The 22,320-nt window shown below is 41.0% G+C and overlaps 1 protein-coding gene and 1 non-coding gene across 3 annotated transcripts in view; one reads left to right on the forward strand and one right to left on the reverse strand.

The window, feature by feature from the left end:
* Nucleotides 1–6,964: 6,964 nt before the first annotated feature.
* Nucleotides 6,965–22,320, forward strand: part of DCTN3 (dynactin subunit 3) — a 25,185-nt gene continuing 9,829 nt past the window's right edge. Inside the window, exons 1-2 of one of the 2 annotated variants that reach the window (XM_027839629.1) lie at nt 6,965–7,456; nt 10,920–11,004. In XM_027839629.1, the coding sequence (XP_027695430.1) occupies nt 7,361–7,456; nt 10,920–11,004 (181 nt within the window). In that variant the 5' untranslated portion in view covers nt 6,965–7,360. The remainder of the gene's footprint in view (nt 7,457–10,919; nt 11,005–22,320) is intronic. The other variant, XM_027839628.1, reaches the window with a different exon arrangement.
* Nucleotides 18,373–18,479, reverse strand: LOC114026124. Its single transcript, XR_003567090.1, has one exon. It is a non-coding gene; the product is annotated as a U6 spliceosomal RNA (small nuclear RNA).

Raw genomic sequence — 22,320 nt, forward strand, 5'->3', positions numbered from 1 at the left:
TGCTTCCCTTGCTGCTCTAAGCATGAATTGTACTCTCCTCATTTCTGGTCCTTGGAATGAGCTTTGAATGAGAAATCCAACTCACATCCAGAGACTGACATAGGGATGTGGAGACAGATACATAGAAGCTGATTAAGAAGTTCAGACTGTACCTAAGAAGCAGCCTAACATGAATGAGACTACTGTGGTGGGAGGTGGGGAGAGAAGGGGGGAAGAGGGATCCTGCTCTGATCTAACCTTGGTCCAAGCTGCCAGAGTATCCTCTGGATGGAAGCAGGAAGGGAAATAGGATAAGAGAAGAGTGCAGGTTATTCCCAGGCTTGGAGGCAGAGGGAAAGAAGATGGGAGGAAGTGTGTTCAGAGAGCAGTGGAAAAAAGAAGGGCAAAGGAGTAAAGATTAGGGGCTAAAGGAGAGGGGGAGGGAGAACAGAAATTGGAGAGATCTGGATCAAGGCCAGACAGAGTGAGGAGCTGATATATAGATGCCTCAATGATAGAGAGATCAATGAATCAGAGAATCAATGGATCCATGGATTACCAATAGGGAAAGGGCCAATGGGATGGACCTAGAGACCTAGCACCTGCAACTTGGGCACCTTTCACTACTCCTGAGGCTTCCTTTATAGTAGGCTCTCTAGTCTTCAACTCTTCCCGTTCCTAGGGCTCCAGAGTTCTGGTCCCAGACCTGGCAGGGAAATTGAGGGGTTAGTGGTGTCCCAGAGCTTCTGACCTTCCAGGTTCTCCACCTCAGCTACCTGGGGTCCCACTTGTGTATTTCTCAAGGGGACCCCAAGTATATGCATCCTGATCACCCTGCAGGCTTCTGTATGCTCCTCCCTCCTCCTAGCTCTCTTGATCTCCCTCCTTCCACCACCCAGACAGGTGTTCTGGTACCTCTCCCTCTAAGTCACTTAGACCCAGTGTTTATAGTGGGAGTTAGGACAAAGTTTAGGTTGGAATTGTGTTTGTTCCCAGGAGAGGCTGGGCTACCTGGACCTTTACGTCTCATTCCTTCTCCTCCCCTCCCCTGCACTCCCACCCCACAGTCCAGGAAAATCCCAGATATGCTCACTTTATGGGGGGCAATTAAGACTTCTCTCACTCCCTTTAGGAGACCATTTTCTCTCACTTTCTCAATTTTGGCATCTCCCTAACCCTCCACACCTTTAAAAGTCCTTCCTGCAGTCTTAACACCATTCTCCACCATAAGGGTTGGGGAATTGAGGGTTCCATTTGGAAGTGATTACTAAGGTTCTCAAAGCAAATGCTCTCCTGCCTCTAGGTGCATGCCACATTCAAACTGGCTGTTCCATTCAGGTAATGGCTCCTAAATCAGCTAAATTGTCCTCCAACCTGGCCCCCACAAGCCTCAGCTTTGAATTGTCTCCAAAAACAGAGGAACAAAGTGCTGAATTCTCTCCCTGAAGCTTCCACTAGGCCATCAACTTTGCTTGCAAAAGCCCTCCCTCCACACTCCTTAAACCACCAGCCCCTTCATCCAGATTCTAGGCTCTCTCAGCAGCTACCAACACAGTACTCCAAGACACAGGATACCCCTAACAAACAGCTGTCAGAACAGATAGCTTGGGTGTAAGAGAAGTCAGGAAGGGATTTCATCTTCACCGAGGAATTGAGGCTTTGGCAGGAGCAGAAAGGATTAAGGTTAGACATAAAGAACAGCTTCCACTAGCCAGTAAATTGTTTTATTTTTGTTCTAGAGCTTTGATTTCAAAGGTACAGGGAACTCCAGGTAAGAAAAAAATCTCTCACCATGCAAATCATCAGTTCCTTTGTAACTTAGTTCCCTGGGGCCACTGGGAGGCTTAGATAACTTGTTCAGGGTCCAGTAAGTGTTAGAGATAAAACCCAGGATGGTGTGACCTTTAGCCGTGCTATCCTCTATACCCTTCTGACTCTCAGGAATTTTAGACTCATACATTGTTAGAGCTGAGAAAGACTTCAGAGATCCAAATCCTTAATTTTACAAATTAAGAAAGGGAGAGAGTGAGAAGTAAAGTGACCACCATCATTACATATTTAGGCAATGATACATCCAGGACAGTTGTCCCCTCTGCTCAGTCTTCCCCCCTCCTTACAGTCAGGGTCCCTCGGTCCAGTGTGCCTGTTTGTAGAGGGAGGTTCTCTGTCCTCCGCCCTATGTGTGAAAGCAGAAGCATCTGGGCCGCCGGGACTTCCCACAGCAGCAGCATCTACAGTGCAAAACAGCATCGATCCCTTTAACCTCTCTCCCTTCACTTCCCCCCAGCTGCGCCAGCCGCAAAACCGCAGCTCTGGCCATAAGCCAATTCTCATTAAGTCAATCCGGGTGGCTTGAGGGCGGCAGCCTATGTCTGTCCCAGCCGGCTAATCCTGGTTCAGAGCCTCCTCAATTCTCTCCCTCCATCATCTCTTCTCCACTTTTCTCCCCTCTCCACCCTTCCACTCCTTATCTTTGCCCTCTGGTTGCTGTCGGTCTCTCCTGGATGCTATTGCAGACTCCTCTCCCAGAAAGTATTCCCACTCTAATAGTCTCCACACCTCCACTCACCCTCATCAGCATCTCTGCACTTCCCCTAGTTAAGTTCTATAATTTTGTCATTTCTTACTCCTTGTGTCTGACTTCTTCATCAGAAGAAGGCTCCCTGAGGGCAGTGACTGTCTTCCTCATCAAATCTGCAGTTTTTCTAGGTTGGGAGTTGTTTCTCCCTCTGTCTCTCCATTATATTGGGGGGGGGAGCTTGAAGTGGGGAAAATAATTACAGAAGATGCCTTGGATGCCTCCCTTCATGAAGCCTTCTCTCCATCACTGTGAGGCAGAGGTAGAGATGTGTTCTCTTGTGTGCTATTCCCCACTGATGCTATTTCCTTTCCTTAAAGCTTAGCAGCTCTCAAACTTTCATTTTTAAATTTCTCCAGAGGGAGTTTTGAAGTGATCCTCAGGAGACAAAGATGTGAAGAAAGGATGTCTGGGGGATGCACAAAGGGATGGGTAGGTTTTAGGGACTGAGTTATGACAAGGGGCTATCTGACATCAGCAAACAGGAGGTCTGGTCTTTGTGACTTTCTGAGAATTTCCTGAAGAACTAGATTTCCCTGGGCTGGAATCTTCATCTCGAGGCTGTCTTTCACAGATATTGGCAGTCTGCAGGGGAGGAGAAGAGATAGGAGACAAAAGAAACTAGGTTTGGAGGCAAGGAAAACAAGGGGCTGTATATTTAGATAAAAGACAGCTGTACCCTCCCTTCCCTTCTTCATGTAGATCCAGACCTAGGCGTTAAGAAGATGGAGAGAAAAGTAAGTATATAAGCAGGCAAAATCATTGCCCTCAAGGAGTTGATAACTGGCACTGGAATCAGCAGGACAGATCAGATTAGGACATTTAAGAGATCTTTCATTACATCTTTACCCTAAGCTCTATTCCCTCTACAATGTTCCTGAGAAGCCTCTCCTTAAACATCTCTAATGATAAGGTGAGTTTATTATAAAAGCAACCCATTCCATTATTGGAAAAGTTCTAATTGTCAGAAATTTCATTATATTGAGTCACAATCTACCTCTTTGTAACTTCCACCTATTATTTTACTATTTCATTGTTTTTATTTATTATTATTACTACTACTATTATTATTTCATTATCCTACCCTCTGGATATAAGCAGAATAATTCTAATTCCTCTTTCAGCCTTACACACATTCAAAGATTAAGAGCACTTGTCCACTAACTCTTCTTAAGGTTAAAGCTTTCTTTCAATCATTCTTCATATAACTCGGTTTTCAGTCTCCTTACCATCCTGGTTGCCATTGTCCATATGAATACCTTGGCTATACCACTCTTGAAATGCATCACTCAGAACTGAACACTATGATAATAATAACTAACATTTTTTATAGTGCCTGTTATGTGCTTGGGAGCTTTATAAATCTATCTCATTAGATCCTCACCACAACCCTGGGAGTTGGTGCTATTATTATGACCATTTTACAGATGAGGAAACTGAGGCAAACAGAGATTTAAGTGATTTACCCTGGGTCACTCAGCTAGTAAGTGTCTGGGGCTGGATTTGAACTGGATTTTAGAGGTCGTCTAATCTAGCCTGACCTATATTTGAATCCACTGTACATCTTTGACAAGTGGTCATCCAGCCTCTAATTGAAGTCATCTAGTGAAGGGAAACCAACTGTCATCCAAGGAAGCCTATTCTACTTAGGGACAGCCCTAATTGTAAGCAGTTTTTTCCTTATGCAGAGAGTCAAAATGACCTTCCTGAAAGGAAGTGCCTGTAACTTAATACATTACTATAGCTGTGCTCTGACTGGTGTAGACTACAATTGGACTTAAAGCCAAGACATTATGGTTCATTTAATACAGTTGAAGACTGTTAGGGTTTTTTTGACTGCCGTTTGGAACACTTGTTCTGATGTAAAAGAATCTGGTTAAAATCTTACCTCTGATGATTTATCCCTTTGTGATGTTTACTTAGTTACTTAACCTCTCTGGGTTTCTATTCCCTCATTTGTAAAATAGGGGAGAGAGGTAGGATAGAATCAAAAGTTGGCAAACTATGTATGGCCCAAGGGCCAAATCCAGCTCACTGTCTGTTTTGTATGGCCATTGTACAAAAGGAATTTAAATATTTTTAAAATGTAAAAACCTCTTTTACCTTATGGCTCTACACAGACAGTGAGCTAGATTTGACCCAAGGGCCATAGTTTGCCAACTTCTGATTCTAATCCTGCTTCTCTCCCTGGATTAGAGGACCTTTTGGTTTTTGCCACTTCTAGCTGTATGATCCTATAACACACTATTGACTCATATTCAGTTTGTAGGTCCCTAAAGCCCCAGAACTTGCTCATAGACCTGTTGAGCCGCACTTTCTCCTCCTTTATTTGTGCAGTTAATTTTTTTTTTGTATTGAACCCCAGTGCCTTTTTCTTTCGTTTGTTTTAAATGCAGTTAATTTTTGTAGTTTTGTTTATTTGCTCCTGTTAAATTTCATCTTTTTCTATCTGGTCCATTGTTTTAGCCAGTCAAGATAATTTCGGATCCTGACTTTGTCATTCAATGTATTATAGACTATACCTCTCAGCTTCTTGTCATGCACAAATTTGACAATCATACCATCTATGACTTCATCCCACACTGTCTACTATTTCTCTTAGTATTGATTAAGAAGGCAGCTAGGTGGTGCCTATAGAGTTCCTGGCCTGGAGTCAGGAAGACTCATCTTCCTGAGTTCAAATCCAGCCTCAGACATTTACTAGCTGTGTGACCCTGGACAAGTCACTTAACCCTGTTTGCCTCCGTTTCCTCATTTGTAAAATGACCTGGAGAAGAAAATGGAAACCACTCCAGTATCTTTGCCAAGAAAACCCCAAATGGGATCAGGAAGAGTCAGACATGACTGAAAAATGACTAATTATCATCATCATTGATTAAAAGTATTGACCTGCACAGGCCACCTATAGTTCTTTGAGGCATTCTTCTAGAGAATAACTATGCTTTGGGTCTGGTCATTCAATCAGTCCAGAATCTTCCAAATTGTACTATCATCTATTCCTGACCAGGCTAGTGATATTGTCAAAAGAAAACATGATGTTAGTCTAACATGCATGACCACTTCTTGATGAAGCCCTGCTGGCTCTTAGTAATTACTGCTTCTTTGTCTAATTTCTCACAAATCATCCCTTTGTGATATGTTATAAAGTTTTGCCAGGAATTGCAATCAAGCTCACCTGTTTAAGGACTCATCTACCCTCTTTTTTTTTTTTAAACTGGAACATTTGTTCACATCATGCTTCATTTTCCATCAGCTGCTTGGCTTGGTTTCAAATCCACAAACATCCAGTCTCTTCCAGAATAAGCTCATTATCTGAAATCTCATCATCTTGCAGATTGACTTATTTTTGATGCTTAGTATCTTTTTAGCACCCTCTGTTGCCTCTCCCCTCTGATTGGAGAGCTGAAGGGCAAATGTATAAACTACTCTCAAAGCCTTCCTTTACGGAGGGCTCCGGACTTTTCAGGTAATTCTGCATTTTCATTTAGCTGCTCGGTTTGGTTTCCACTCCTGGAATCATTGTGCCCCCTGGCCCAGGTTATCCCCTAGAGCCTTTCCTTTCTTTCAGCTTCCTTTTGTGCACTGTCTTCAACCATTAGATGGTAAATTCCTTGAGGGCAGGGACTTTTTCTTTTGTATTTCCTGCGCTTAGTACAGTGCCTGGCACCTAGTAGGAGCTTAATAAATGTTTGACTACATCCAGGTTTTCAGCACCTCTCTCATTCTCCAAGATCAATCAAACATTATAGACAGTGGCTCCACGATCTCATCTACCAATTCATTATTAATGAATGAATGAATGGAAAAAAAAAAGCAATACGCTGGGATGTAATTTCTCTGGGTCTAGTGATCACACTGACCCTAGGTTCCTAGGAAGTTGTCTACAAGGGCTCATTTATAATCTTGGGAGCTGTCCGATTCGCACACAATTCCAGAGGTTTCGGCATTGACCAAGTAGCACTCTGGGGACAGATGGGAGGAGTCTGCACCTGACAATCCTGGTGGAGTTGGTGTTGATCCACAGAGGTGGGGTGAAAGACTGAGACAGGGCGATCACACAGCGTAGGGATTATTTTATTATCAATCAACAAACATTTATTAACTGTGCCACACCCCTAAGCTAGGCGTTGGCATACAAATACAAAGGATGAAATGATCCCTCCTCTCAAGGACCTTACATTCTCATGGAGGACTTTACAGGCAACTCCCCAGGTGGACATGAAAGTGCAATGATGGGAGGGATGATGGGTACAGGAGGTGGGTCCCCAAGGTTTTTGGGGGAGACTCAGGATGGAGCTTTTTGGGGCAAGTCGTGGGGCTGAACCAAGGGGGCGGGGCTGAGCTGGAGTGGGAAGGGCTGAGAGGGGCGGGGCTGAGTTGAGGTGGGGGAGCGGGCGTGGAAGGGGCTGAGGCTTGGAGGGCGCTGGGAGATTACATGGGGCAAAGCGGCCCCAAAGTGGGGACTTTCAAGATATGTAGGGGCTGTCTTGGAGATTCTTAAGTAGGAAAGGACAAGTCAAGGCTCTAGGCGGGGCAGGCCTGGAAGGGAGACCACAGAGGGTACTCAATTTTAAGGAAAACAGCGGGCAGAAAGTGAGAGGTTGTAGCTATCTAGACCTGGACCATCCACAAAGCCTCTCCCCGGCCACTTCTGGTACGAGAGGGGCGGGACTAAAGCCGCAGCTGGGGAATTTCGTGTCGTCACTTCCTTCGCAGGTATGCTCCTTGCACCCGGATTGGATATCCCATTCCAATCAGCCGGATGTCCCGCCTCCTCAGTTTTTCCTGGGTCTGGCTGAAGCAATGGCGGCCCTGACAGAAGTGCAGCGGTTACAGGCCAGGGTAGAAGAGCTGGAGCGCTGGGTGTATGGAGCGGGCGGGGCGCGCGGCTCGCGGAAGGTGAGCAAGCCGTGACCTGAGGTTTTGGCCATAAACCTAGCATTCTTCCTTGCGTGACCCTTTCTCGAGCCCATCCTCTCAGGGATGTGACTGCCCACTGACCCCACCCCTGCTCCACTTTGTGACTTCCTCCCCCCAGTGACTGCCTGGTGACCCCCCTCCCTAGTGTGACCACCTTCCCTAGTGTGACAACCCCTTTCCCCCAAGGAACTGCCTGGTGACCACCCTCCCATGTGACCTCCCCCCCAGTGACTGCCTGCTGACCCCCCCCAATGTGACCACCTTCCCTAGTGTGACAACTCCCTTCCCCCCAATGACTGCCTGGTGACCCCCCTGCCTAGTGTGACCACCTTCTCTAGTGTGACAACCCCCTGCCCCCCAATGATTGCCTGGTGACCCCCCTCCCTAGTGTGACCACCTTCCCTAGTGTGACAACCCCCTGCCCCCAAGAAACTGCCTGGTGACCACCCTCCCCATGTAACCTTCCTGCTCCCAGTGACTGCTTGGTGACCACCCTCTTCATGTGACCACCTTCCCTAGTGTGACAACCCCCTCCCCCCAGTGACTGCCTGGTGACCACTACCTCACCACCTTTCCCTTCCCCCTGTGGCTAGCACTGATGATCCACGTGTCTTCTTGACCCTCACTGTGTGACATCTCTATGACTTCTCACTGACCCCCCTGTGACCCCTCATGATATTTTCCTATTATTATGACCCCCTCATTTTGTGACCCTCTGTGATTTCTCTTCACTGCTTCCCTAATGACTGTCACCAAACTGACAGCCCTGGTGACTCTTCACCCTGCACTGATATTCCCACTGACTGCCAATCCCTGATGATGCCCCACCTTTGACTTTTTACTGGTAACTCTTAGTAATCCCTCTCTGCCATGACTCTTCACTGATTTCCTACTATGTAGTCTTCAGTAAATTTTCCCCAATGATACCCCCTCCCTGATATCCCTGTTGTGACCTCAAGTGCCTGCCCTGTCCATGACACTCGACTTGACTCCATCTCAGTAATTTTCCCTGTGTTCTGTATCCTCCCTGTTATCTCTTTGAGGTAGGAGTCTGGGTTGGATGACAGAATTGGACAGAACACCTTATTATACAGAGCAACATTCTCCATTGCTTGTCTGCTGTATTCTTTATAGCCTCTGAATCCTTAGCCATATGAAATGATCTGAAACTGTAGCAGTTTATATACAAACAAATCTTTTCTTTAAATAGGGAATGAAACACCAGAATGAATGATGGACCTTGATTCTGTAACCTTAGGAAATCAAAACAATGAGTTGTAATTCCCAGTCACTTTAGGCAAAATTAGGAACAGGACTACCCTATGACAAGGTGGTAATGGATAAACCCGCTGAAATTATTTTGGGGCACTGTTGACCATTTTCAGCCCAGTCTCCTTATGGCTCCTTCCTCTTCTCCTCTGAGAAAGACCCTGACTTAGAAACTGAGCAAAACTCCACAGGAGGCCTTCAGCCAAAGGACATCTCAGATTTATCTGTCCTAGGGGAGTAACTCAAGTTGTACAGCTCAGGTGAGAAATTGGGAATGAGACTAGTGATTCTTCTAGATAAATGCTTGCTTTTTGGTTTAAACACTTACCATGTTGCAGATACTATGCTTGGCACTGGGAGTACAAAGATGAATGGTGCTATCCCAGCCCTCATGGAGCTTTTAAGTTAGATGACAGACAAATTGGATTTTAGGCTGATCTGTGATCTCTCATACAGATTTCCCAAGTGTAGATTCATACCTTTTTATTATGTTCTTAATCGAGATCTTTTTGTAAATCCTCCCCAAAAGATCTACCCAACATGCTGGAGTCCTTCCTTTGGGTCCTTTTTAATATCTTTGGGATTTCAGCACGATATTTGAGTTATCTGGTATTTCTCATTTCACTGTATGACCAGGTCACCTCCTTTTTCCATCATACATGTGACTTACATAAAACGTATGATCAGTTACATTTTAAAGATGAGAAAATGGAGGACCAAAGAGCTAAACTGACATGTGTAAGCCCACACAGATAGTAAGCATCAGAATTTGGATTCATACGCACATCCCCTGACTCATCTAGTGTTCTTTCCATTTTACTATTACTGGGAATGATATTGGTATTAAAGAGATAAGCTTTTATAGTGACCCAGGAAAAGTTCAATAAAAATTCAGAACCACAATAGAAAAGCTGTCAGAAAGTGGTATATGATTGTCAAATGAGTTGTATCGATAATGAGTGCTCTTTCCAGAGGAGGAGAGTATCACTTTGGCTGGAATGTTTTGAGTTGGATCTTCAAAAAATGAATAGTAATAGTATCTAAATCTTTAGACAGGAATAAAGTGGAGAGTGGGATCAACATTTTAGTCAGATGCGACTGTATCTTCTATGCATGAAGCTCACCTTCACTTTGCAAGCTGACACTTCTCTATTTGAGTGTTATCTCTTAAGTAGGTTGGATTTTTTTTGTTTTTGTTTTTGTTTGTTTTTTGCTTTTTTTAGTGAGGCAATGGGGTTAAGTGACTTGCCCAGGCTCACACAGCTAGTAAGTGTCGAATGTCTGTGGTCAGATTTGAACTCAGGTCCTCCTGACTCCAAGGCTGGAACTCTGTCTACTGCACCACCTAGCCACCCTGGTGCCATTGTTTTCCCTGCATTTGATGGTGGAAACTGTAGGGGATAGACTAGAAAGCAGTGCTGCCCAAGTTCTATATGATTCTGCACTCTTCTCATGGAATCAGATTCCATCAGCAAACTTTCCTATCTGTTCTGGGCTAATGGGTAGGGAATAGAATTGTCTGACTAATCTGTTTTCCAACTTTCTGCTTTAGCTTCTGTCTCTCCCCACCCACTCTCATTCATGAGGCCCATTAAATTTCTAGACAGAAGAGTATGAACTGATGTACAATTTTTACAAACTCGCTATGGTTTCAGTTTGATTTCATAAAAGTTTCCAAAGAAAGCAGTTTTCATTCTCACATTGTATTTCTCACCACTACCTACAGCCTTTTCTTCCAGACAATCAGTGTTTACTGAGCACCAACCCTGGGCCTAGCACTGGGCTCAGTTACACTATGAGAGAGAGAAAGGTGCTTACGTTCTGCTTAGAGAGACAAGCCCAACCCGAGAGAAGCAATTAGAGAATAGTTACAAGACAGCATAAAATATAGGAAACGATGGAAGATTTAAAATTAGTAGGCAGAAATGGGGGAATCTCCTGATATAGTGGGTAGGCTATATAGATGATTGGAGAATGAAGAGACTGAATGATGTGTGAAGGATTTGGGAGTGTGGTGGGGGGAGGAGAGGTAGGTATTATAGGTAGGTCAAGCCTAGGGACTTGGTGATGATATCTTTTATATTTGCTAAGCCCTGACTCCATCAGTCAACTGCTTCTGTTAACCTGCCATTATTGTTCTCTCCCTTTCTTTTACTCTTCTTTCCTTCTCTAGGTAGCTGATGGCTTGGTTAAGGTGCAGGTGGCTTTGGGGAACATTTCCAGCAAAAGAGAGAGGGTTAAAGTCCTGTATAAAAAGAGTAAGTTCTTCTATCACTGGTATTTCTCAACTGCTAGAGTTCCTGGAGGTGTAGAAGAGTGAGTCCTGCTTCTTTACAAGACCAGGGTGGGTAGGCACATCCTTTTTGGGTGGGCTTTGGCCTGTTTGGATGCTGTCCAGATATGATAATGTATAGCTGTGAACATGCAATGGTTTGTTACTCCAATTGGAAGTAATTCATTAATTGGTTAGTCCTCTATTGGTAAGCGGTCACTCATATGAATTATTGGTGGCCGAAACTGTAGTCAGACCCTCTCTCCTTGGTGAAGAGGGAGTGAGGGAGAAAGCTGGAAATGGAAAGGGAAATACTTCAGTACTGAAAAGAGGAGCTTGGGTTAGGATTCTTCAGCTAGAATTGAAATAAGAGAAAGAAACTGGCTCTGGGGCATCCTATAAACTGTGCCAATCAAGCCAATCTGTGGCCAGACTAATTAAATTAATTAAATTTTGATTTTAAAAGAAGTGAGCTTTGTATACTCATCCTTTTTGATGGATTGTTTTATTTTCTACTTTTAAAAATGTTATTTTAAAATAAATATTATTGATTTTTTTTTACATCATCATAGTTATACCCATTGTCGTTCCTCGCTCCCAGAAAGCCATTCCATATAACAATTAGTATTTTTTAAGACAAAAAAAAGGAAAAGGAAAAAGAAGAGGAAAAAAATCATCACAACTGATCAATACATTGAAAAATTCCAAACACATGAACAATATTAGAGGCAGCTAAATGGCTCAGTACCAACCTCAGTTTCCTTATCTACACAATGAGGGTAATAATAGCACCTAACTCCCAGGATTGTTGTGAGGATCAAATGAGATAATATTTATGAAGTGCTTAGCACAGTCACTTGGCAAGTAGTGAGTACCGTATACAGACAGTTCTCGCTTTATGGATTCCACACACCTCTACATAAAAATCATAATGCGAATTTGCCCATGGACATGGGGAAGGGAGGAAGGGAAGGAGGCAGGAAGAGGACTGTGGGGCCATAGAGAGAGGGGACCAACACACAGTTCAAAGATACATGGAGGTCAGAGAAGCCTGGCTGAAACATATCGGGAGGGGAAAAAGGGGTAGACATGGAAACAGAAGAGGATGAGTGAAACATGGGGCCGGGAACAAAAGCCTGACAGACAAAAGACAGGCATGTGGGCGACCAGCAGGTGGTCAAAGTGCAGCAATGGTTTCTTATCTCCATACTGGAGTTCTCTAGCCAAGCTCCTAATCCAGAAGCAGCATCTGTTGTTCTACTCTCATTTGGAGGGGGTTTTTTGGTAGGGAGGTGAAGGAAGGAAGGGAGTGCTGAGCCAAGGGACAGGAGCACAGAGAGAGAGTGAGAGAGAGCACAGTACTGTACAGTAAAGTTAACATAGATGTTTTTTAAAATGACTATTTCTTTCAGAATTCTTTATGTAAAGTTGAATTTGTATATGTAAAGCTAGAACTGTCTAAATGCTTACTTTCTTCCCCTCTCTCTGTACTTCCATGAAGCAGTGAGTTGGGAGATGTCCTCTCATATCTCCTTTTTTGAGTTGTCCTTTATCTTTATAATTTTGTTACATTCAGTTTTGATTTTTTGTGTGTGTGTGTATGCTTCTTTCCATTTCCATTGTTATAGTTATTGTGTATATTGTTTTCTTGGCTCTACTTACCTCAGTCTGAATCAGTTCATGTTGATCTTTCCATGCTTCTCCATATTCATCACATATATCATTTCTTGTAGCACATTAATATTCCATTATATCCATCTACCACCATTTGTTCAGCCATTCCTCAAAAGATAGACATTTGCTTTCCCCCCAGAAAAGTACTGCTATAAATATTTTGGTGTATATGGGGATTTTCTTCTTATTGATGGCTTTCTTGGGATATAAGCCCATTAATAGTGTCTCTGATTCAAAAGATATGTACATTTTAGTCACTTTATTTTCATGATTCCAAATTGCTTTCCATAATGATTATACCATTTCACAACTCCACTAGCAAGTGTTTGTTTTCCTCTCATTCTATAACCCCTCCAAAATTGGCTATTGCCTTTTTAAATTTTTTTTTTTTGGTCATCTTTGCCAATTTGCAAAGTGTGAGGTGAAACCTCAGGGTTGTTTTGATTTTTATTTGTCTTATTCATAATTTGGAGCATTCTCTCATTTGGTCTTAAATACGTTGCATGCCTTCTTTTGAGAAGTATTTGTTCATATCCTTTGTTTTTTGTTGGTTTTTTTGGGGGGGGGGCAAGGCAATGGGGTTAAGTGACTTGCCCAGGGTCACACAGCTAGTGTTATGTGTCTGAGGCCGAATTTGAACTCAGGTCCTCCTGAATCCAGGGCCGGTGCTCTATCCACCGTGCCACCTAGCTGCCCCTGTTCATATGCTTTGACCCCTTTTCTATTGGGGAATTGCTATTTGTCATATACATGTAAGTATACACATACACACACACACACACACATATATTTATTAATTGTTTATATATCTTGGATACCAAACCCTTATCAGAGAAGTTTTATACAAAGATTTTTTTCCTATTTGACCACTTCCCTTTTTATCCTAGGTCCATTAATTTTGTCTGGGCAGAAGCTTTTCTTTTTCTTTTTCTTTTTTTTGTTTTAATTCTTTATTTATTTTTAGTTTTCGACATTCACTTCCACAAGATTTTGAGTTCCAAATTTTCTCCCTATCTTGCCCCTCCCCCCACCCCAAGACAGTGTGCATTCTGAATACCCCTTTCCCTAATCTGCCCTCCCTTCTATCACCCCCCCTTTCTCTTATCCCCTTCCCCTTCTGTTTTCCTATAGGGTAGGATAGATTTCTATACCCCATTGCCTATATATCTTATTTCCCAGTTGCGTGTAAAAACAATTTTTAACATTTTGTTTTTAAAACTTTAGATTCCAAATTCTCTCCCTTCCTCCCCACCTATGGGCAGAAGCTTTTCAGTTTTATGTAATCAAGGTTGTCTGTTTTATCTTTTGCAATTGTCTCTATCTCTTGTTTGGTAAATAATACTTCCAATTTTAAAAAATAATATATTTAACATTACAGTCATGTTTCCATTTAGAATGCATTGTTGAGTATGGTATAAGGTGTTCATCTAAACCTAATTTCTGCCATACTGCTCTCCAGTTTTCCCAGCAGATTTTTTTTAAATAAGGAGGTTTTTCCTCAGTAGTTTATGATTTCCACTTTATCAAACACTGGGTTATTGAGTTCCCTTGTTTCTGATTCTCCCGTGTCTGTTCCATTGATCCTTCTGGTTTGGTTTTTTTTTTAAACCAATACAAGATAGATTTGATGATTGTAGCTGTCATTAGTTTCTTAGTATGTTCCTTTTGAAAAACTCTAACTTTTTCTAGGTTGAACTAGGGAAAAGTGAGTTTTTCTACATCCCAGAATTTAGAGAAGGGATCTTTGTGCCCATAAAGCCCTTGTGTGATAGTAGTAGGCAGTGAACAACCAGACCAGTTCCAGATGTGAGATGGAACCTACACAGCTGGGACAAAGAGTTAAGTGGGGCCCTCAGTGAGGTAGGACTAAGACCAGCTGTGGATACCATAGTGTCTTCCTGCCCTGACATCTCATCACAGAGAGTCAGTAATCTAGTTGTGAGATGGAGAGGTTCAAGTCCCTGTTCCATGATGAGAATTATGGAATGGGTCTCAGGCAGTTTCCTGGGGGACAAAAAGTGGCTAGACATAGCTTTGAGTCTCTAAACCCCAGATGACTCTCACAAGGAAGGAGCTGAGTTAGGCTTCATAATGAATTTATTTTGGTTTTCTGCACCCCAATTTCATTATAGTATAACTTAGAACTAAAGCAAACCAATTATGGATGTACATTAGAAATTTGTGGAGAAACTTACAGTGTTTGGAAGGCTTTAGCATTGGGTACTGTTTTTGGAAAGACAGAACTGGCCTCTGTTCTGAATCTTTCAACCTGTAATCCATCCTTTTAGCCATTCTGACTGCATCCATTTCCAGGCTTTCCATCATTCTCATTAGTCTGTGAAAATTGCATTCTCTCCACTGGAAGTCACTGTTAAGGATCCCATAGTTCTCCCTATATTCAGAGTAAGAAAAACAACATCAATCTGTGAGTCAAACACATACTTAGTTCCTTTAAATATAGACTTTACAGAAAATCCAGTGCTATTGGAAAGACACGTTCAGTTCAACAAACATTTACTGGGTTGGTCAAAATGTAATTCCTGTAATGAGATGTTTTTGAAAGGAGAAAAACATGGATGTACAGTATTTACTACTACTGATTACAGGCATCACTCAGGTTTTATATGTCAAGTTTTGAGAGAAAGTACAACCTTTCTTCAAATTGATGTGGTATTAAACTCCTGTGTGCAACCCATTGTACTAAGTTGATTGATAGGTATTAGCAATGCAAAGATGAAAGAAAATACAGTCCTTACTATAAGGGAGTGTTTAGGGGCAGCTAGGTGGCGCAGTGGATAGAGCACCAGTCCTGCAGTCAGGAGGACCTGAGTTCAAATCCAGCCTCAGACACTTAACACTCACTAGCTATGTGACTCTGGGCAAGTTACTTAACTCCACTTGCCTCATCAAAAAAAAAAAAAAGAGGAGTGTATACTGTGGTAGGGAAATATAAGTTATGTACATATATTTGAATACAAAGCAAGAATATGATCAATGAAGTGGAAGGGTACAGACAAAATACTATGAAAAATATCATATTCCAAGCTCTCCTCTCCTTCATGTGGTGGCTACTAGATTGTGTATCATCCTGACTGTGGCTCCTCCTTACTTGAATTCATTTTGGCTTCTTGAAATAGTTTTTCTTTGACCCTGGAGTTCTGGATTTTGGCTATAATATATGTGGTATTTTTTCTTTTGGGTTTTCAGGAAGTGACCAGTGGATTTTTTCTATTTCCACTTTGCCTTCTGGTGATAAGAGATCTGGGCAGTTTTATGATTTCTTGAAATATGCTGTGCAGGACCTTTTTTTAAGTCATGGCTTTCAAGTAATCCAGTGATTCTTAAATTAGCTCTCTCTGCTTTTTTTTTTCCTCGTTGGTTTTGCTATGAGATATCTTAACATTTTCTTCTGTATTTTTTACAACTTTATTATTTCTTGATGTTTTGTGGAGTCATTAGCTTCTAGTTTTTCAGTTCTAATTTTTAGGGAGTTTGGGGGGTTTTTTTGGGTAAGGTTTTTGTTTTGTTTTTTTTTTTTTTAGTCTCTTGTTCCAAGCTATTCATTCTCTTTTCATATCTTCCTTCACTTCTATAATGTTCTTGCCTTCTCTCTGGGCAGGGAAGGGGTGGGAGAGAGGGAGAGAATTTGGAACTCAAAATTTAAAGAGAGAAGAACTAAAAATAAATAAGTAATAAATTTATTTAAACAAACAAACAAACAAGGAAGTTAGGGGGAGGTCCTGGTTTAGGAACGAAGATGATAGTCCAGTTTTGGATCTGTTGAGTTTGAAATATCTTTGGCATGTTCGGTAGTTAGTTGGAAATAAAGCTCTGGAGTGTGGAGAATTTCAGGCTGGAAATATAGATTAGGGGGTCATTTGCATAAAGGTGATAATTGATGTAATGGAAGTAGATATGATTACCAAGGAAGATAATATAGGGGAAAGGGTCAAGGAGAGAGTATTTGGAAATACATGCATTTATGGGATAGGAAAAAGATGAACCTACAAAGGAGACAGAAAAGGAACAGCAGTCAGAGAGATAGAAATATAGGAAATCCATTGTTATGGAAGCTGAGAAGAGAGAAAATCAGAAATAGAGAGTGGCCAACAATGTCAAGTGCTACAGAGAAGTCAAAGAGGATGAGGACTGAAAAAAAAAAAACCTTTGAATTTGATGAAGAGAAACTATGGCAATGCTTAGCCATTTTCCTTGGTATCTATTGACAGAGTTATTTTAATCTTCAGCTATTTCTTTGGGGTTCTGGGCAGATGACTGAACTGCTGGACTGTTTTCTACTCAATAGAATTGTTCAGGATGGTCCTTTGATTGGAGGGTCACTCCTTTTTCCCTCAGTGGGAAGTTTCCATTTTTCTTTTTTTTTTTCCCTTTTAAAATTCTGAACTTAATAAGCACGAAAAAAATTCTTTTTAAAAATGAGCATTTCCATATGCAAAGTGAAATACATAGAGAGGATTGTATATGAAATCACAAGTTTCTCTACACTACTTACTTTAAAAAAAGTTTATAATAAATTTAGCCCATTAATTTTAAGTGCATTTTGCTTATCCTTATGAACTTTCTTTTGTACTCAGCTGTGCAGTTAGAAATGTTTCAATGGCCCTCTTCTTTTTTCCCCTTTATTTTGGCATCAACACTGCTATATCCCACCTTCCTCACCTTCCCAGTTAAGAAAAGGAAAAAAAGATACCCTCGTATCAAGTAAAGCATAGTCAAGAAAAATAAATCCACACGGTAGCCAAATCCAAAAATATTTTGTTTCCTTCAGTACCTTGAATGCAACACCTCTCTGTCAAGAGATAAAGAACACATTTTATTATGGATCTTCTGAAGATGTGGTTGGTCATTGCTTTGGTCAGATTTCTTAAGTCTTTCAAAGTTATTTTTCTTTACAGTATTATTTTCATTGTTTCCATGTCAGTTTCTGCTTTCCAGGATTCTCTGAAATTGTCTGACATTTTATTTCTGTATAATAGACTGCTGTTTGTTCAGCTGTTCCCCAGCTGATGAGCATCCTCCTTAGTTTACATTTCTTTCCTCTCCCCTCCCCTCCTCACCTCACTTCTTTCCTCTCTTCTTTTATTCTCAGTACCCACTTTGAGATCAGGAAATTTGTTTTTCTTGAAACTATTCCTTCCCCATTTTGTCCTCTCTCTTAATCCCCATTCCACCTATTTCCTTGTTGAGTTTGATGTATTTCTTTTTTTTCTCCTTTTTTTAAAACAAATTTTTATTGATATGTTTTGTTTTCACATTGTCTCAATTTCCCCCTGTACTCCTCCTGCTCCTTGTTCCCAGAGAGCCATCCCATAAAACAAATGAAAAAGAATTGTAAGAAAAAGAGGAATAAAAAAGATAATCAGCAAAATTGATCAATACATTGAAAAAAACTGAAAATATATGCAGTGTTCCACATTCGTAGACTTACCTGTGCAAAATACTTGGAGGAAAGTATTTTCTTATCTCTTCTTTGAGACCATGCTTATTGAATGTTGATTCACTTTCGATTGTTTTTTTGTTGGTTGTTCTTTTCATTTACATCATTTTAGTCATTATGTATATTGTATTCTTGGCTCTGTTCACTTCACTCTGAATCATTTCATATAAGTCCACGCTTTTCAGTGGTCATCGTATTTATTGTTTCTTTCTTTCTTTTTTTTTTAATATGGAACGCTTCACAAATTTGCATGTCATCCTTGCACAGGGGCCATGCTAATCTTCTCTCTATCATTCCAATTTTAGTATATGTGCTGCTGAAGTGAGTATGTATTTGTTGTTTTTTACAGCATAGTAATATCCTATTAATTCATGTACCAAATTTGTTTAACCATTTCCTAACCAATGAGCATCTACTTTGTTTCCAGTTCTTTGATACCACAAAAATTGCAATTTTAAGTATTGTGGGATATGAAGACTTCCTTTTTATCAATGACCTCCTTGGGATATATGCTTATTAGTGAACTCTCTGGATCCAAAATTATGGACATTTTAGTAACTTTATTTACATAATTTAAAATTGCCTTCCAAAATGATTGTACTAATTTACAATTTCACCAACAGTGCATTAGTGTGCCCAGCTTCCCACAACTCTTCAAACGTTAACTATTCTCTTCATTGTCATCTTTTCCAGTTTACTGGATGTGAAGTAAAATCTCAGGTTTGTTTTGATGTGCATTTTTCTTATTAGTGATTTGGAGCATTCTTTCATTTGGTTAATAGTTTACAATTCTTTGAGAACTGTGTGTTCATATTCTTTGATCGTTTGAGTTTGATTTATTTCTATGCTAAGATCTTTGTATGTGTATAAGTCTGTGGATGTGTTCACTCTTCATTTGTCCAGTTCAAATAAAAGTAAGAACTCGTCTGATTTCTGCTTCCTCCCACCCTTTCTTTTACATTTGTGTACTGTATTTTAATTATAAGAAAGTGGTAAATTCCATCCCCTGCTTTATCCTTTCTACACTATTGTATTTCTTTTATCTTCTTTTTTCTTTTTTCTTTTTCCTCTTCAAACTTGAGAACAGAACCAGTCTACCCCAGGACCTGTTTTTCTTATTTAACTCCCTCAATGCCCTTTGACAACATCAAGCTTTGGAAGGGACACTTGTTACTTTTTCTCTTATTAGAGTGTTATGTTGGATCAAGTTCAAGGAACTGTATGATGATGAAGAGCTAACATTTACCTTTCTGGATTTCTTATGAGCCTTGTGTTTGCATTTCAAATTTCCTACTCAGCTCTGGGCTTTTCATCAGAAATTTTTGAAAGTTCTCTATTCTGCTAAAGATTAATTTTTCCCTTTGTGGGATTATACTCTGCTTTGCAGAATATGTTATTTTAGCAGAGTGTATTACCTTTTGGAATATTGTATTCTAATATCTCTTGTTTATAATAAAAGCTACTAGGTTTTATATTATTTTGACTAGTTCATTGATAGTTGAACAGTTTGTTGTTTTGTTTTGTTTTTTTGGAGATGCTCGTAGTACATTTTCTTTGAAATGGAAGCCTTGAATTTTAGCTATGACATACCTGGAACTTTTCCTTTTGAGGTTTCTTTCATGAGATCATCAGTGGATTCTTTCTATCTTAACTTTGCCCTCTTATTTATTAGATTTGAACAGTTTTCATTTATCATTTCTTTTTTTTTTTTTAGGCAGTTGGGGTGAAGTGACTTGCCCAGGGTCACACAGCTAGTAAGTGTTAAGTGTTTGGTCTGAGGCCGAATTTGAACTCAGGGTCTCCTGACTTTAGGGCTGGTGCTCTATCCACTGCACCACCTAGCTGCCCCTCATTTATCATTTCTTGAAATATAATGTCCAGGTTTTTTTTTTTCCTTTTCAGGAAATCCAATGATTCTTAAATTATCTCTCTGTGATCTGTTTTTCCAGGTCAGTTTTTTTTTTTAATGTCAAATACCTTACATTTTTCTTCTATTTTTTCAATATTTTAATTTTATTCTCATATTTATTGCTATGTCATAGAGTAATTGATTTCTTTTTGGTCTATTCTACTTTTAAGAGAGTCCATTTCTTGTGTAAGGTTTACCACTTTCTGTTCTAAACTATTTATTCTCATTTCAGTTCCTTTCACTGGAACTTTTATTCTAGTTCATTTCTTCTTTGAGAATCTGTTTGCTATATTGTAGAGTTACTCTGTCTTTCTAGGTCAGATTTTTTTTGGCTGTTTCTGGATCTATTCTAATTCTTAACAAAGATTTATATCTTCTTGTGTTTACTTATCTGTTCAGCCTTAGCTCCTGAACTGGGGCTTTGTCCCAGTGTTAGGGTATGCCTTCTGCTGTTTTGTTTTTTTTTTTTGGTGAGTGGTCTGTCATATTTATTCTAGACCTGGGTCACCTGGGTTACTGCTCTGACCTCCACCTTCTGGGGTTGAGTCTCTCTGGGTCTTTGAGGTTCAGAGTACTGAATTCTCAGGGCCCGCTCTTGTGTCTCAAGACAAAGTGCTTAGGGACTTTGGAGCCCCTGGCCATAGGGTATCTTAGTCTGAGTTCTGCCATGCCCAAACTGGGCATTCCTTCTCCTAGTCACTTTCAAGCTCTCCACTGTGGGTTTCAGACTACTTTGGGGCTTTCTTGGGGGAGTCCTCCATTCTTGCTGTCTCTAGATACAGAACCTTACAGGCTACATGTGTATAGCCCGTCTCTGCTTCTTTGAGAAGCTATAGTCTTGTTTGCTTGTATTGGCATTGGCTTTTCTGGTGGTACCCTTTGTTTCCGTTGCCCATGGATGTCTAGCTGATGGTTTGTTCAGTTTTTGGATGGATGAAGTCAATTACTATAGTTTCTCATTGGATTTATTGATCATTATTTGGTCTGGTGTGATTTTTAGATTTTTGCTGTGGTAGATGTGTCAAAGCTGGGCCTTCATTTAGTCTATGAGCTTTTTCTGTGGGCCTTTGTCACTTGCCCCAGAGCCCAAGTTAAAGTCACCCTGCCAAGCTGTGGGAGGAAATCTGCCAACTTGTATGGAGGTGACCCCTTGTTCTTTCTGAGAGATAAGAAGGTTACTTTTTTTGAGCAGACCTGTGCAGCAGTTACTCATATATTATGATATATAGCTATCTCAGTCCAGTGGTTGCTTCCTCCTAGCCTGGGGTGACCATTAGCCAATTAAGTCTAGCATTCTACGTAGCTAAGAATATAACCAAAACTTTTCAAGGGGTGGGTGATAGTGGGAGACATCCAAGAACTTTACAAAGTGATTTGGGATGGTTTTTCTTAGCAAGGGAAAGGAACCTGCATCCCCCATAAGCTATACCAATCAAGTGAATTTGTGGGACTTCCTGCCAAGATGTCCCTCTGGAAGGGAGACAGACAGCCCAGCTCCCACAGAATTATTTCAAAAAACCAAAAGTTTGCATCAGACCAATAACGATCAAGGAATCCAATGAGAAAGTTCAGTAAACAACTACTTTCACCCTAGAATTGTACAAAATGTCAGCCTGCCACCCATAGAAAAAGGGAATAAACATTTCTATAATACCCACTATGTGCCAGGCATTGTGCTAAGCACTTTTTTCTTTCAAATACTATCTTATTATCCTTACAACAACGATATGAAGTAAGTACTATTATTATTATTATTATTATCCTTATTTTGTATTTGAGAAAACTGTGGCAAACAGGTTAAGTGACTTGCCCGGAGTCACACACAGCTCTAAGTGTCTGAGGCTGGACTTCCTGACTTCAGACCCAGTGCTTGGTCCACTGTGCCACCAGCTGCCTCAAAGAGGAGTCGGAAAAGGGAAGCCCTTCTTGCAAGTTTCCACGTGCAGAGATGACACCAGTAGCAGGCTCCTTTGAGAATGCCCCAGGGTAGTTTATTGGTCCAGAATAGACCAATGTAGATCAAAGACCAACATAGCTGCCCATTATTGTGCCACAGTATTCATACCAGGACAGGTCCAAGGGATCTGAAGTCCCTTGTACCTTGTCCTGAGATGCCAGAAAGGGTCCTGAAGATACTGCTCTCTAAATCTCAAAGATCATAGAGGAGACCTAATTCCAAGGAGTAGAGATCAGCACAAAAACTCAGAGAGAGACCAAGCAGGACCAACCATCTCACCCAAAAGTGCAGCAAGGGGAGGAGC

Source organism: Vombatus ursinus, unplaced genomic scaffold (assembly GCF_900497805.2).
Source record: "Vombatus ursinus unplaced genomic scaffold, bare-nosed wombat genome assembly UNPS02014832.1, whole genome shotgun sequence".
NCBI classification, from domain to species: Eukaryota; Metazoa; Chordata; class Mammalia; order Diprotodontia; family Vombatidae; genus Vombatus; species Vombatus ursinus.